The 14,527-nt window shown below is 56.5% G+C and overlaps 6 protein-coding genes across 6 annotated transcripts in view; 3 read left to right on the top strand and 3 right to left on the bottom strand.

Moving 5' to 3' along the window:
- Positions 1–411: 411 nt before the first annotated feature.
- BKCO1_10000182 (multicopper oxidase) lies at positions 412–2,890 on the bottom strand (the record flags this gene model as incomplete). The annotated part of the gene is made up of 10 exons (XM_020269369.1): positions 412–551; positions 668–973; positions 1,055–1,477; positions 1,538–1,975; positions 2,023–2,097; positions 2,150–2,205; positions 2,258–2,391; positions 2,445–2,471; positions 2,521–2,555; positions 2,611–2,890. 10 exons carry the CDS (start codon positions 2,888–2,890, stop codon positions 412–414), a joined length of 1,914 nt encoding a protein of 637 aa, XP_020133016.1.
- A 1,745-nt stretch (positions 2,891–4,635) lies between these two features.
- Positions 4,636–5,739, top strand: BKCO1_10000181 (metallo-hydrolase oxidoreductase; the record flags this gene model as incomplete). The annotated part of the gene is made up of 1 exon (XM_020269368.1): positions 4,636–5,739. The coding sequence occupies one exon, from the start codon at positions 4,636–4,638 to the stop codon at positions 5,737–5,739; it is 1,104 nt and encodes a 367-aa protein (XP_020133018.1).
- A 407-nt stretch (positions 5,740–6,146) lies between these two features.
- Positions 6,147–7,205, top strand: BKCO1_10000180 (phosphoglycerate mutase family protein; the record flags this gene model as incomplete). Its single annotated transcript, XM_020269367.1, has 2 exons — positions 6,147–6,149; positions 6,345–7,205. The coding sequence occupies 2 exons, from the start codon at positions 6,147–6,149 to the stop codon at positions 7,203–7,205; spliced, it is 864 nt and encodes a 287-aa protein (XP_020133017.1).
- A 635-nt stretch (positions 7,206–7,840) lies between these two features.
- On the bottom strand, positions 7,841–9,690 carry BKCO1_10000179 (oxysterol binding protein; the record flags this gene model as incomplete). Its single annotated transcript, XM_020269365.1, has 7 exons — positions 7,841–8,090; positions 8,188–8,501; positions 8,575–8,824; positions 8,881–9,141; positions 9,204–9,314; positions 9,389–9,494; positions 9,564–9,690. The coding sequence occupies 7 exons, from the start codon at positions 9,688–9,690 to the stop codon at positions 7,841–7,843; spliced, it is 1,419 nt and encodes a 472-aa protein (XP_020132997.1).
- Positions 9,691–10,470: 780 nt separating this feature from the next.
- On the bottom strand, positions 10,471–13,691 carry BKCO1_10000178 (dna excision repair protein; the record flags this gene model as incomplete). The annotated part of the gene is made up of 2 exons (XM_020269364.1): positions 10,471–12,041; positions 12,092–13,691. 2 exons carry the CDS (start codon positions 13,689–13,691, stop codon positions 10,471–10,473), a joined length of 3,171 nt encoding a protein of 1,056 aa, XP_020132998.1.
- Positions 13,692–14,357: 666 nt separating this feature from the next.
- BKCO1_10000177 (asparagine synthase) overlaps positions 14,358–14,527 on the top strand; it is a gene marked incomplete at both ends in the record, with an annotated part of 2,477 nt that continues 2,307 nt past the window's right edge. The window contains one exon of the mRNA XM_020269363.1: positions 14,358–14,508. Coding sequence (XP_020132999.1) covers positions 14,358–14,508 — 151 coding nt within the window. The remainder of the gene's footprint in view (positions 14,509–14,527) is intronic.

Genomic DNA, 14,527 nt, shown 5'->3' with positions numbered 1-14,527 from the left:
GGGGGGGATGAGGCAGTGTGATATGTGGAGGGGGCGGGGAAGGGCGGGAAAGTGGTGGGGAAGAAAGAAAAAAAAAACGAATCCTTTGCTGCGTATGTGTGGCAACGGGAGGTATTCTTTAGTGCATAATTTCTACACTATGTATGTATAAATGACGACTTGATCTCTTGTGTGTTGTCTCGGGCATTTGATCCAGGGGAGGGGAAGGAGTGATGAGGTCAGACTCGGAGAGCTGGGGGAACTGCACTAATGACAGAGAAAGCGCCATTAAGGAAATGAGGTGAGAACGAGTCGGGCTCTAGGGGAGGAACCACCTCAGAGGATCATCGGAGTACACTTCCACAACCAAATATCAAGGGAAAAGGGGATTTGGAAAAGGGAGAGAAAAGGAAACGAAGCGGACCATCCGGCTCAAATACCGCTATCATCCTGATCGATCGGATGTGCCTTCACATATGCGTCCCAACCATCACATGTCTTGTTGGTAGCTTCCAAAGTCCCAATGGAGTCGAGGATGTCCGGTTGCCTCTCCAAAATCTGCAAAGCGAGACCTGCACGTAAGGAAAGAATGAATCAGTTCAGAGCAACTTTCGAACAGAAAGGGAGTATCATTGCCTCCCTCTCGGAGTAAAAGCAAGGAGGAGATGAAAAGAGAGTGGGTGCTCACCAGAACTAGCATGCCAGGCGATGTGGCAGTGCACCAGCCAGATACCGGGGTTGTCCGGCTTGAACGCCAGCGCCACGAAGCCGTTGGACGGCAGGAACACGACGTCGCGGCGCGGAGGGTTGTTGAGGTTGAACGTTTCGAGAGGGTCGCGGATCTCATCATACGTGCGGTTCTCTTGCGCCAGTATGGCGAAGTCGTGCCCGTGCACGTGGATCGGGTGACCAGCAGGGACTTCGGTCTTGTTGGCACCCAGACGCTCCAGGTTACCCGTGATGACGAGATAGACGAAGCCGCGATTGTAGTTGTCTGATTCATTCAAAATTGGTTAGAAACTGTCTTGGGCCGCAAGCGGAGAAGGATAGACGGGAAGATGAACGGGACACGAACAGTTTATGACAGCGTATTCCGGATTCCAATCTGTGTTCTCCAGATTCAGGATCGTGGGGTTTGAGAAATCAAGCCACATGGGCGTGTCGGTCAGATCCCAGCGGAAAGCGTTGTGGAATTGGACCTCACTAATTCCGACTTCATATGTATTATTATGCACGTCGTTTTGCGGGTGCGGGTCAACCATCCAGGGGAGAATCGGGCGCAGGCTCTCTTTCGGCTCGTCGTGACAATCGGACTCATACACGTTTTGGGATGAAGTAGGTAACGCAGTGCTGCTGGCGTCATAGCGAAGGATGCCCGTGACATTTCCGTGCTTGTCGGTGACCTTTCCGCAGCCTGCGTCTCCTCCAGGGATCTCAGTACGGATCCAATAATCTCCTGGATCAGCATTTGCTTCGACAATAATATTGTAGCGCTGGCCTACACCATGTTAGTGGTTTCACCAAACTCGAGGAATCTATCATGAACAGTCATGCATACCTATATTGACAAGAACTGCAGTCGTGTTATAGGGCTTAATGGGTACAAAGTCCGTAGATATAACCGTCATGTTGTGTCCATCTATGCTGAAGATGAACGCAGCGTTGACAGAGGAGTTGATCAGCCGTATCAGATACCTTTTACCCTTCTGGAAGGTTCGGTTGTAGTAAGATGCATAACCCGGGGCACATCGGGATTGATCGTCGGATAAGGAGCAATCATAGTGGCCATGTCCATTCAGCAGTATGCTATCGCCGACTGGAGGCTTACCCTGGAGTTCCATGGTGGAGAAGATACCGAAGGCCGAGTCGTGTACCCAGTCCGTCATCATCAGGGGGACTTCCCATTCTTCGTCCCAATCGGCTGACGTAGGACCGTGGAAGACAAGGGGCCCGGCTACACCGTCGGGATATTGGAGCGAGTAGTGCGAATGGTACCCTTTGGCTGTCAGCGTTTGCCCGTGATTATGCAACGAGATTACTTACACGAAGTTCCATACTGTTGTGCCCTGAAGCGATAGGTGAAGGTCTCGCCGTAAGCAATGGGACATTGTGTTACTCCTGGTCAAGATCAGATATTTTATCCACGTGAACCAAGTCGAAGGATACCGACCGTTCACTCCGTCCATCTCGTTGCTGTACTGTTGTCTTACACCATGCCAGTGGATCCTGTTCTGGTGTCAGTCATGGTCCAGAGCACACCAAAAGTGGGCGCGTTTACGTAGAGCCGTTCGTCTGGAGATAGTTCGTCACGTGGACAACAACTTCATCACCCCAGCAAGCCTCGATCAGGGGACCGGGATATGTATCATTGACAACTTTGCCATATGGCTTAGAATATCCATCGGGGACGAGCTGCACGCGTGAGTCAAAGGTAGCATAAGGGGGCCCTATCCGCGGGAACTCACCACTTGGTCTTTGAGGTTGATCCAGTACTGCTACAATCAGCAAGCATCGTAGAGGTACGTGTCATGCAGAACCCACCTCCCTGGTCACGCCCTTTGGCCAGATGGTCTCGTCTACGAGTAATTAATTTTAAAAGCCAACCACAGAGAGGTGGAAGGCAAAACCTACAGTCTGTGTGAAGGTCGTACTGGGAGAAATAAGGCTGTCTCGCTTTGGTGTCTCTCAGCCAACAGCCTCTGTCGTTAGGGGTATTGCAGCTCTCCCAGCCATCTAAGCTCGGGTACGAGCAGGTGAAGCCAGGTGAAGCATTTTGTGGGCGTATGACTACGCCGCCACTGGGGTCGGAGGAGAGCGGAAGCTGTGAGCCATCCCGGTCAAAGCCACCGCCCAGGGGAGAGAAGTATGGAAGATGCAGAAGCAGGTCCCAGCAATTTTTGAAGAAGCCCATTGCGTGAGGATGAGCAAGATTGCGGGAGAAAGAGTTGGATGAGACGCCCGATTATCCAGGAGAGGGAGCGTTGAGCGCTAGAAATACTGGTCTTGGGTAAACGAATTATCTCAACAGCTGCACCTTGCTGACATGACCCGCGCCATTGACAAGCATTTCCTGTCACACGGCATTGTAGGCGTCCCAGTGAGCTTCACTGGCAGAGAGATGCTGTAGCCTATTGCGTGTGCCTCTTGAGACTTCACATGCGTCTGGCCACTGAGATAGATTTAACCCTTGTCCAGAAGGCACAGGTCCAATACTAAGTGGCGGTGGAGCATTCCTGGAGCGGGGCTGTACGGTCAGACAATCAACGAGCTGACGCTGATGAGTACGAACGAACTTAGGATGAGGCTCGCTGTTGCAGAAAAGAGCTCACCATCTCAGATGTGTCTGGATGCAGCGATACTTTGTGAGTCAAAGTTTTCTTCTACTCTCTTCGTCCCAACGACAAAGTTGATCAATAAGACACTTAACAGGCGCTTGAGCGGCCCAGAGAAGTACGCGCCTAATGGCAGCTGTGCTGACGCAAAGTTCACATTGGAGCGTGGGCTGACGGAACGACAGAAAAAGCAATAAGACCGCCCGAAAACGATCGGGCAACCATGTCGAGTCCGTATGCCGGGAGCAGCAGTTTGCACAGCTGAAAAGGCCATGGCCATGGCGTTCGGAAGAGCTAAGCGATGAAGATCCTGTTGCTTTTCCCCAGTAAAAATGTGGGGACGAGGTTCGAAATCGGGCAAGGCGAGAACTGTGGTCTTGTTCCAGGACGCTAATACGCCGGTTCTACCGCTGGGCTGGCTGCGAGATTGGGGAACTGGGCACGAGGCTGAGACCTTTCAAACCGCGTGCGGCTGTGTTACTCGACCGGAAGACGCAGGATCTTTGACCGCGAGGGACAGGGGCGCTGATAGCGGGATGATGGGGGCCTGGCGGAAGGGAGCGGCTCCAAGAGGGATGTCATCCTTTGCTCGGAACAGAAGCAAGGCGCGAGGCATGCAGGAAGGGCCGGAGCGAGAGGCGCGTGGTCGTTCCTAGCATGCTCGAGGCGTAAGGCTGAGCTGACACGGACGTGCGCAACAAGGGCGGGCAAGGCCAATGGCGACGAGGATCGCAATACGAGTCATCGAGATCCCGAGTGGCGGGCCGGGCTTGGGGGATTAGCAAGCCTTGCTTATGAGCGACGAGATGGGAGCTTACGTCAAAGATATGGAGCTTGTGTCTCGCCGAGCCGAATAAAGACGCAGCCGCGACGGCCATCGCGTCAGTGAGGACTGATCAGATCTTCACCTGGACCCTGGAAACCTGGAAACCTGGACACGCACGCGAGCTCCGAGACACAGGCAGGCTGGGGCAGGCGTGAGCTACCCAGTGCCCACCTCTCGGTTGCATGTCGGCCGCACATGCGTCTGGCGGGCGCGAGGGAGACCAGGTCGTCGGGAGCACAGGAGCGTGGGAGGGAGCAAGAGTCGGAGCGATCGGCAGGCGGTTGTCACGACGAGGGCTCGAGGGCTCGAGGGCTCGGGGGGCGTTTGGCCCCCAAACTCGCCTCGTCCCGCCTTCCCCCCAGCGGTCGCTAAGCGGACCATTGATCTGTTCAGCAAGACGAGCAGCTCGGTCAAATAAAACCACCGCAGAAATAACGGCGAGCGCGGGGTGCTCATAAACCATCATGCCTCCCTCCTTTCTTTTCCCTTGTTGTACTGATGTCCAGCAAGCCGTCCCCAGCGCCGTCGACCTCGTTCGCTGCCTCCCGTCTGAACCGGACCACCTTTCTCATCCAGGAAGATGACAGCTTCGACGAGCATCCCTTCGTCTACGCCAAGCTGCACCCGCGCCTGCCCCTCCTGATCCTGTCCGATACGGGCTGCAACTCGCCGCGCGACTCGACCGTGCAGCTCTCCAAGCTGCGCACCTTCCTGGAGGAGTTCCCCGTCGCCGCCAACGACGCCCGCCCGCTGAATCCGCGCGATCAGTATGGCCATCCGGAGCGCCAGTACATGGTGCTGGTGACGCATTGCCACTACGACCACATCGGCGGCATCGAACAGTTCCCCACCATTCCCCTCTCCGAGTCGCTGGCCTTGGCCCGGACCATGCGGGGCTCCGACGCCGCCTCCAAGCCGCTGGCCGCATGCACCGTCGTCGCCTCGAGCCATTGCGAGTCCTTCGTCACCCAGCACCTGGACGAGCACTCGCTGTGCAGCTTCTACGGGCTCAAGGCGCCCAAGTACCGCGTCTCGCGCTGGGCCAGGGACGGCGAGGCGCTGATGCACGACGGCCAGAAGGTCGACGTGACGGTGCTGCACACGCCCGGCCACACGCCCGACGAGTTGGCCTGGTACGACCACGACGAGCGCTATCTCTACGTCGGCGACTCGTTCTACGAGCGCGGGCCCGACGGCATGGCCATCGTCTTCCCCAAGGAGGGCGACTGGGCCGACTTCATGGCCTCGCTGCGCAAGATGCTGCGCTTCGTGCGCCGCGAGAACGAGTACATGCTGGCCGACTCGCTCAACTACTACAACCACGACTTCTGCGGCGTCCATCGCCGCGTCAAGCTGTGCTGCGGCCACTGTACCGTGCGTGCCGAGGCCGAGGAGATGCTGGACGCTGTCCGCGACCTGTTCGAGCGCATTCTAGCCGGCAAGGTGCCCGTCACGCGCTCCGACACTTACCGGGACGAGATCTACGACACGTGGACGGACGGCGGCGACGAGGCGCGCTTCGCTGTACGCGCCCCACGACGGTTGGCCGAGGAGGCGCGGAAGCAGCTTGCCGACCGGGCCGTGTTGCGCTCTTTCTCTTGATTTCGCAGATATCCCATATAGCTCTAGTTTGCAGATAATGAAGTTTTGGCTCCAGAGCTGCAGTGGCAACAAACATGGCGACGTGAATCAGTGGCGAGCGCTGTGATGTGCCCAGAATGCGGGGACGGCGCGCCGGGCCATGAAGCCGCTGACGTGGGCCAGGCTGTCAATCGTGCCTGACAGAGTGGCCGACTCTTGACTCGTTTCTGCAGCGGTCCGTTCGGTGGGGCAGCGGGCAGCAGCAGCCCTAACAAGCCCGCCCTCACATCATCACCTCTCCCGTGCAGTAGTTTTCTCCGTCCCATCGAACACGGAGATCCGATTGTCCCAACAACCAGCCCGTCGGAAACTCGCAAAAACAATGTCGGACAAGGACGCAGGAACTCCGCGCGTCTACCTCGCCCGCCATGGTACGTTCCGTTTTTCCGCTCTTCTCCGCCCCCCGCCCGACGACGCAAGCACCACCGCAACCACTCCCACATTCAACGCCCTTCGACATACCAAGCACCGCCCGTAGCATCTGCAAACATGGAACCACCGCAGAGCCAGAACCATGACATCTACACATCTCCCCTCCCTCCCTCCCTCCCTCCCGCCCCCCCCAGCAGACGCAACGCCTGATTGAACGAAACCCTCGCGCACCACATCACATCACATCATGTACACAAACAAGCAAGAAGGGAGGAGAAAAAGAATCCCACACCCCCCAACCACCTCCCCCTCACCCTCCCCCTCACACTCGTACTCACACCACCGCTCCGGCGCGCGAAACCCCCACAGGCGAAACCGAATGGACCATCAACGGCCGCTACACGGGCGTCACCGACCTCCCGCTCACGCCCAAGGGCGAGCAGCAAGTGCTGGGCAGCGGGCGCGCGCTCGTCGGCGCGGGCAAGCTGATCGACCCCGCGAGGCTCGCGCGCGTCTACGTGTCGCCGCGCACGCGGGCGCAGCGCACCTTCGAGCTGCTCTTCCCCGCGCACTCGCAGGCGGACCTGCACGCGGCGGCGCGCGTCACGACGACGGCCGCGCTCGCCGAGTGGGACTACGGCGAGTACGAAGGGCTGCTCACGGCGGAGATCCGGGCGCGGCGCGCGGCGAAGGGGCTCGATGCCGACGCCGGCCGCCCGTGGGACATTTGGCGCGACGGGTGCGAGGGCGGCGAGAGCGCGGCCGAGGTGACGGCGCGGCTGGACGCGCTGATCGCCGAGATCCGCGCGCTGCAGGCGCCGTGCATGCGCGGCGGCGAGACGCCTGCCGACGTCGTGCTCGTCGCCCACGGCCACTTGCTGCGCGCCTTCACCAAGCGCTGGCTGCAGTATCCCATGGAGTTCCCGCTGAGCATGATGCTCGAGCCCGGCGGCGTCGGCGTGCTGAGCTACCAGCACCACAGCGTCGACGAGCCGGCCTTCCTGCTGGGCATGGCGCTGCCCGTGCAGGACGAGAAGGGTCATCACAAGCATTAGGGGAAAAGGGGAGGGAAGGACATCTGCGTCGGGACGCTTGCTGAGTCCGCGTGAGAGGGCTCGGGTCTTCTCTGGCCCGCTATGTTTGCAGGTTTAAGGTATATACGTGTATTTGGCTTGAGAGGAGATGGATGTTGTTGCTGGTTCCGGTATTCTCGGAGACGGGGTCCGAGACTTGGGCTATTAGAGGGATTGAGAAGGGAAACGGACATATAGAGCGTATAGAAAGATCAGATTCGGCCATGGAAAACAAGACGGATAGACAAACGTTAAACGCGAAAGACAATTCGACGAATCAATTACGCCTTTCTTTTAGCACCCCCCTTTTGCAAAAAACCGCTGTCAAAACATGCATATCATCCCTTCCGCGCACGCTCTTCGACTCGCGGAAGTAACGAAACAAAAAATTCCCTTGAAATTGAACCGTTGAGGGTCAATCGATTCTTGTCGGTATAAAACAGGCGAATAGACAGATAGGAAACCAAAGTTAAATAAGTATACCTGTGTCTCGCTGGATCCTTCAGCCCACCAAACATCCCACCACCCCACTGCGGCCGAGATAGGTCTACCTGAAAGGCCCGGAAAAGGGAATCTTTGCGAACCACGACCGCGCATGTATCGTCGAAGGTGCCCGCTCACGACTCGGCGTCCACAAACTCATCGACCGAGTTCGTGTCGGAATCTTTGCGCTCGAGGGATCCGGGCCCGGTCTTCGCCGTCGACGCGTCATGCTGGCCAAAGTCGATCAGGTCTTCTGTCTGGTTCTGGTGCTGGGACTCGGTCTTCCGTCCAGGTATCGAGAACCTACGCTCTACCGTCTGCCCAGGAAGTATCGCGGCGATGTTGAGAATCTGCTTCGTCTGCTCCTCCGGCGTAGCACCGTCGCTGCGACGCAACACGGCGAATTAGCATTTATCTCCGTCCGACCCCGAAGCCTTCCGGTGAGGCGGTCGGCTGACTGCGGGAACCACGCTCCACTTACACCTTGGTGCGAATGATGAAATCCAGATCCTCCATGCCCTCTTCCGAGCCTCCCGGCCCGCCCTGCACCGGCCTGAATAACCGAGGGTGCCATTCGACGCCGTCGTCCACGCGCTTCGCTGCTTCTTCGCGCTGCATGTCTTCAATCTTTGATTTTTCATCTGTGGCTACGATCTGATCCCTCTGCTTGATAGCCGTAGTAACCTTCTGCCATAGCTTCTGTGATTCACGGTCTTCTTGCTCCTTGAGAGGGCGGACTGATGGCGCTGTCTCCCTCGCGTGCGTCGCGTCGAACAGCAGTTGCTTCTTTCCGGTCTGGAACACGCCGTTAGCGGAGAGCACGACTCTTTGGCGCGGGCGGAGCCTCCGCCGCCAATTTCCCACCTACCGTAAGGTTCTTGGCCCACATCTCGCCGGTCCACAGCCCAGAAAGCTCAAAAAGGTTCTTTTGCGTCTTGGAATCTTTGATGTATCCGCCGATGGCGTTGTAGGTGCCCCCGACCCAGCCCTTGGTCTTGAATTCGAGATCGGCCTCCAAGCCAAGTTCCGGGCACCGCACATAGCTGTGGTCGCCGAGTTCGTATTTCATCTTCCCGAACAGGATTCCTCGTGCGTACATGTTGGGCTGCGTGATGAAGCTACACCTCCGGTTAGCGAAGGCATCCCAGCCCAGCCATGCCATAGCAATACATACTATCTCTCGTTGTGGTTGAGGAAAGTCATCACGGCCAGACCCTCCATCATGCTCGCCGCCGAGTTGCCCAGGAATTTACTGCGGGGCTTGAGGGCGCCGTCGATGCGGATGTGGTGCTCGGGAGCCATGAAGAAATAGCTGGACTTCGGGGGATGATGCGAGGTCTGCTCGGAGATGTAGTAGCCTCTAGTGTTGTCCGGATAATCCCAGTAACAGGTGAAAGTCTCGCCGAGGATCGGATTGAGGGGCTTCTTGACACCGCTGTCTAGGGATTAGCATCAAGGGCGCCGAACGATTTTCTTTGTTGCGCAGAGCATACATACGGCGGTTTGATGTGCCATCCGCTGAGATAGAACTTCACCACGGATAAAAATCTCTCTGTTGGGTCCTCGATGTCCGGCATGGGGAGCAGGGTCTCCGGATGGGCCATGAAGCTGCGCAGGGCGGCCAAGTCAGCTCCTCTTCTCCTTCACGAGCGCCTTGGAGAGGCAGGGAACCATGGACGCACTTTGTTATCCGTTCTAACATCGACCGCGGCTCTAGAATGAATGTTGGGAGGGTGATCCGGCTGAGGTCCGCGCCAGGCCGCAGCTGCGAGATGATGTGGGTGAGAACTGCAGAAGGCGGCCCCATCAGTCTATGGCCGGCTGAGGCCTGGGATTCTCAGAGACGGCGCGACGTACCATTGCTCTGCTCCGAGTCGACGATGGTCTCGTCTTCGCCGGTGACGGTGGAGTTGTCGCGGAAGTCGTCGGTGGATGAGCGGCTGCTCGACAGGGAGTGGCGGCGGTGGCCGTGACCGAGCACCATGGTGGCGAGGTTCGTGGGGGATTGAAGGGTCGTCGGCGGGAGTGTGGAGGTTTAGGGTGCGAGAGGCTGTGCGACAGGCATCAGGGCGGGCCCACGAAGGACTTTCAAGTGTAGAGGATGACGCGGGTGGGCGCAAGTGGGCTCGTTAGCGGCAGCCGGCGGGGTATTTTTTGGCCCAGTGCCCATGTTTATTGCTTGTGAACAACCCACACCCAACCAGCACCAACGAACAAAGAAATCTGCTGCCTAAGTGTCCCGTCCTGCGCTGTCACCCCTCGCGCCGCACGCCTGTAGCCGGCCAGTCGCGCCCTGCAGCCGCCCCCGTCAGCAGACCCTTCTTCGCGACCTTACTGCGGCTGACCGCCGCCCTACGTAAGCCTCCAGCTTTTCGCCGCCCATTTGCACGGCAGCGCCCTCGGCCCGCCCGAGCCCCATGATACGAATCAGCAGGATAGGGGATGATCTGCGTCACCGGGCGTACAAATATACGTCTATGTGCTCTGCCTCTCCGGATGCATTCGCCTTCCGCCATCCGATTGAGCCCCGCGCCGAGCCCGTCTTGTTTTCCCGCGTGGGCGCAGACGGGAAACGTCCAAACAGCAGCTTTTGGCTGGTCTTCGTCTGAAACTTCCGCCGCAACCAACGCCACTGGGGCGCTCGGGGCTGCCGTTCGCTTCCGCAGATCGCGGCCAGCGCAGCCGCGGTTCTCCAGCTGCCCTGTTGCAACCTCAAAATTCTGTCGCCGAGGGGTGTCAACCGCTGAAAAAGGACACCTCGCCCTCACCTCCCCCCCTTTTCCTCCCCACCCGAGCCGAGCTGCCTTCTCCTGAGACGGTAGAAACTGTCTAGGCAGTTCCTCCTCTGCTCCTGCGTCCAGCTCTCGACCACCAGTGCAAACTCCGTGACATCATCGAACTCAAACACTTTTGCCATCGTGCAGAGCTGACGCATCCGCACCTCTTCGCTGGGCCTGTATTTGTATCTGATCGTCTGCGCCTCTTCATCGCTGGCGGCCCCGTCGAGGTCGATCTCATCCCCGACCACTTGGCTTTGACCCTGACTCGGCGCAAAGACGTGCTTGTCGATGTAGTCAACATCGTTCTCGTTCTCCGCCGCCCTTCTGCTGAGGTGGGCTTCCACTCTCGAAGTGCCAATGACCTCTGAGTTTTCGTGCATGTACTGCACGCCAGCTCCTGCAAGGATCGCTTGGACAGCATCCGTCTTTTTCGGGGAGGATTTTAGATCCTTCGTCAGTTCATGGATGCTTCCGCTCTTGATCATGTCCGATATTTGGCTCATTACGGCGTCTTCGCGGTCGCAATCTGACAGAGGATCGTCGTCATCGTCTTGACTGTATTCGTCCATGCCGACTACCGTGACACCGGCCTTGGATTCTGCGACATTCGTCTTGTAGATAATGTCTCGAAGCACGATGTTGTCGCTTTGGTAGGAGAAGAGGTTTGCCAGTCCGAAGATTTCTCCCTTCTGTTCCTTTTGGTCTTGCACCCCGCGGAAGTAACGCCTCTCGTTCGAAGCATTGTACGCGATGTTTGCTTGCTGCTGTTTGTAAATCTGACGTGCGTAGACTATCTCTTCGATAGTCCCTGCACTGATCAAACGGAAGACCTCAACGTCGCGGGTTTGTCCGATCCTGTAGGCTCGATCCTGGGCTTGCAGGTCATACGCAGGGTTCCAATTAGGGTCGAACACCACCACTTTGTTTGCCGAAGCAATGTTCAACCCCACACCACCCGCTCTTGTGCTGATGAGAAACACGAACTGTCCGGGGTCGGCATTGAAGTCGTTGACGGTTCGTTGGCGGTCCTCGTACTTCATTCCACCATCGAGGTAACTGACATTGTAGGTCGTCGTGCTTGCGAAGAGCATCCGCAGCATCTGCAAGAGCCGTACGCTATGGCTGAAGACCAGGACTTTGTCGCCGTTCGAATGCCAAAACTGGAGCAGTCTCTTCAAGACTTTCCATTTGCCACAGTATTCCTGCTTTGCAAAGTTCATGATGCTGTCTCGCTGACGGTAAAGGTCTTTCCACTGATCCGGCATGGCGATCTGTAAATCATCGAGGTCACGAGCCTGTTTCTCTTGTGAATCGGCACTGCTTGGGATGATGAGCGCTAGATGATTGGAGAGCTTTTGTAGCGTTGCAATAGAAGGAAACACATGATTCTGCCATTTGCCGTGACCGGGAATTTCAGTATGACAGCACCAGCCTCGCTTTTTGTTAGGCTCGCCGCAGTCGCAAGGATCTGTAGACTGCCGGATGTAGTCAACAAGATCGCCATTAACATAACTCTCATATGCTTCGGATTGCGATTTCGTAAGGGGGCAGAATACTGTAAAGCTGTCAGGACTGTCTCTGGCTCCAGGCCGAGCTTTGACTTACCAACTCTATCACTCTTCTTTGGAAGCTCACGGGCAATCAGCGACTTCATCCGACGGAGGAAAAACTGGGGGAGCAGGTTGTTGACTAAAGACTGGGCCGTTTTCCTGGCTTTGGCAAGCTGTTGATATGTAGCATCATGGGCTTGGCCCATCTTGAGAGGATCGCTGATGCAATGCTTCCAAGTTGCGAGCGCGCCAAATTTGCCGGGATTCGTCCAGTTGAGGAGCGTCCATAACTCGTAATAGTTGTTTTGAATTGCTGTTCCAGTCAAACCTATCCTGCAAAGAGAATTGATTTCGTTCATGGCCTGGGTGATCTCGGACGTTCGAGTCTTGATAATGTGGCATTCGTCCGCAATCACGCAGTCCCAGTCAACGGTGTTGATCTCGCTTCTGTTATTCCGATATGTGGTGTATGTCGTCAGCACGATCTCGGCACGCCCTTTGGTAGCGGCTCGCAATGCTGCGTCCTTATCGGCAAGCGAGCCATGGTAGGTGTAAACGTGCCACCAGCCCCAATCGTTGAGTTCAGACTTCCAGTTCGCCAGAAGAGTACCTGGGCAGATGATAAGAGCCCTTGGATAGTCTCGGTCGTATTGGCGCATCTTACGCATACGCTTCTGATCGCGCTCGTCCGCCGTCTTGCCAAAAGCGGCAGTGAGAAAGGCGATGACCTGAATGGTCTTGCCCAGGCCCATATCATCGCCGAGTACCCCACCCCGCTGATAAACGAACTTCTCGTGCAGGAACTCGACCCCTTTGATTTGATAGTCGCGAAGCCATTGAGCATGTGATGCAGGTATCACGCCTGCCGTTGTCGGCATGACGATGTCCTCGTACTTCCGGAGAGGCTGTCGGTCGGGGAAAGATGGCTTCTCGCGGAGATTTTCCAACCTCTCATCGTCGGAGAAATCGACCTCATCAAAGTCTGGAGGTATCAGAAGTCCAGCTTCACCTAACCTTTCCCGTGCATCCTCGAATTTGCTTTTCCTCTTCTTAATATAGTCAGGGAGAACCTCGTCCATCAGCTCATCCGCATCCTCATCGTAGGTGCCCTCAAACGTTCTATTCCTGTACAGACCAGGCTTGTCTTCATCTCCTCCTGACTTGCGGGGACGAACGCGGCGCCCAACCATGCTCGACTTGCTCGCAGCCGCAGCCTTGGCCTTTCGTGTGATGGCCACAGCACGCTTCCTCTTCACTGCTTTTCGGTTCTTGAACGCATTGTAGGCGGCTTCCGCATCGTCATCGTCGGAGAACTCGACTTTTTGCGGCTGGCTGTGCCTCCGTGGCTCCGATTCCCGCTCCTCATCTTCAGCATAGTCGGTTTCGTCGGCGGTCTCGGAAGTATCGTCTGGCTCTTCGACGACGTCTTTGCCGGAACGTGAGCTACATGCACGGAGCTCATTCGAGTAGAATGTTGGCAGATGCTTACTTTGAATATAAGAATCGACGTCCACCTCCTTGCGGACGACATTGGTGACCTCTAGGTCGCTGCTGCCTTCATACTCTCCCTCCATCCGGTCCACCTCCTTCACGGCCGGACGACAACGGCGCCGGGAGGCTGCAGTCCGCGACGGCTTTTGCGTGACGGTAGCCATCGGTGTTCATGTCGCGTGATGGGAATGTCCAGATGAGATGCGGAGGTGTCACGGAGACGCGTTGAGGCGCGCCGCACTTGGCGCGAAGTCACGCCTTCCCCACCATTGCCTGCATGACGTCAGCTACCCTAGCTTCCGCCTCGAGACCACTGCAGCTTTCCACAATGCTGCCTTTTCTGGAATCAACAGCTACTTCCAGCTCATTTATGGGCTCACGCATATATGTAACTAACTTTCTTAGGGTCATGTTACTTTGATAATACTTCAGCAAATCTCTTTCTGATTTCTACGTAGTGGTCGTCTCTTTCTCCAAACAAATTAATATGGCTAATTAGAAGACATCTAAAAGGATGACGTATATTGCACATAATAAGTGTTATATGGTTCTAGAGCCAAAACAATGGTATACTTGTCTGTTAAGTTCGATATATTCGCAGTTCAGGAATGTGGTCACATTACATGAGCGAAAGGTGTGCCTTCCTCATGGAGCCGTTTTCGAAATACACTAACAGATACACCTACGTCACTGCAGGTCGAATCCAAACATCAGCTCATCTGCTGAGTGTCAACAGTCTTACCACCTATCAGTCCAGTCCAAAGGCACAGTCTTGTCGGTCGTGTAACCTTTTGACATACGGCATTGTTACAGTCGAGCTCCCTATCATTATGTGCGGAATCAGCTGTATCGTCCACCAGGGCGAGCCCTCTGGAATTGACAGAGACAAGCTCTCCCGAGAGCTCGACGCCAGTCTTGAAGCGATCAAGCACCGTGGCCCAGACTCGCGGGGCCAATGGATCAGCCCAGACAACCGGGTCGGTACGTACTGGACCCCCCC

The sequence above is a fragment of the Diplodia corticola genome (genome assembly GCF_001883845.1).
Source record: "Diplodia corticola strain CBS 112549 chromosome Unknown scaffold10, whole genome shotgun sequence".
Lineage (NCBI taxonomy): Eukaryota > Fungi > Ascomycota > Dothideomycetes > Botryosphaeriales > Botryosphaeriaceae > Diplodia > Diplodia corticola.
The sequence above is the reverse complement of the archived record's forward strand: the minus strand, read 5'-3'. Positions and strand labels throughout refer to the sequence as shown.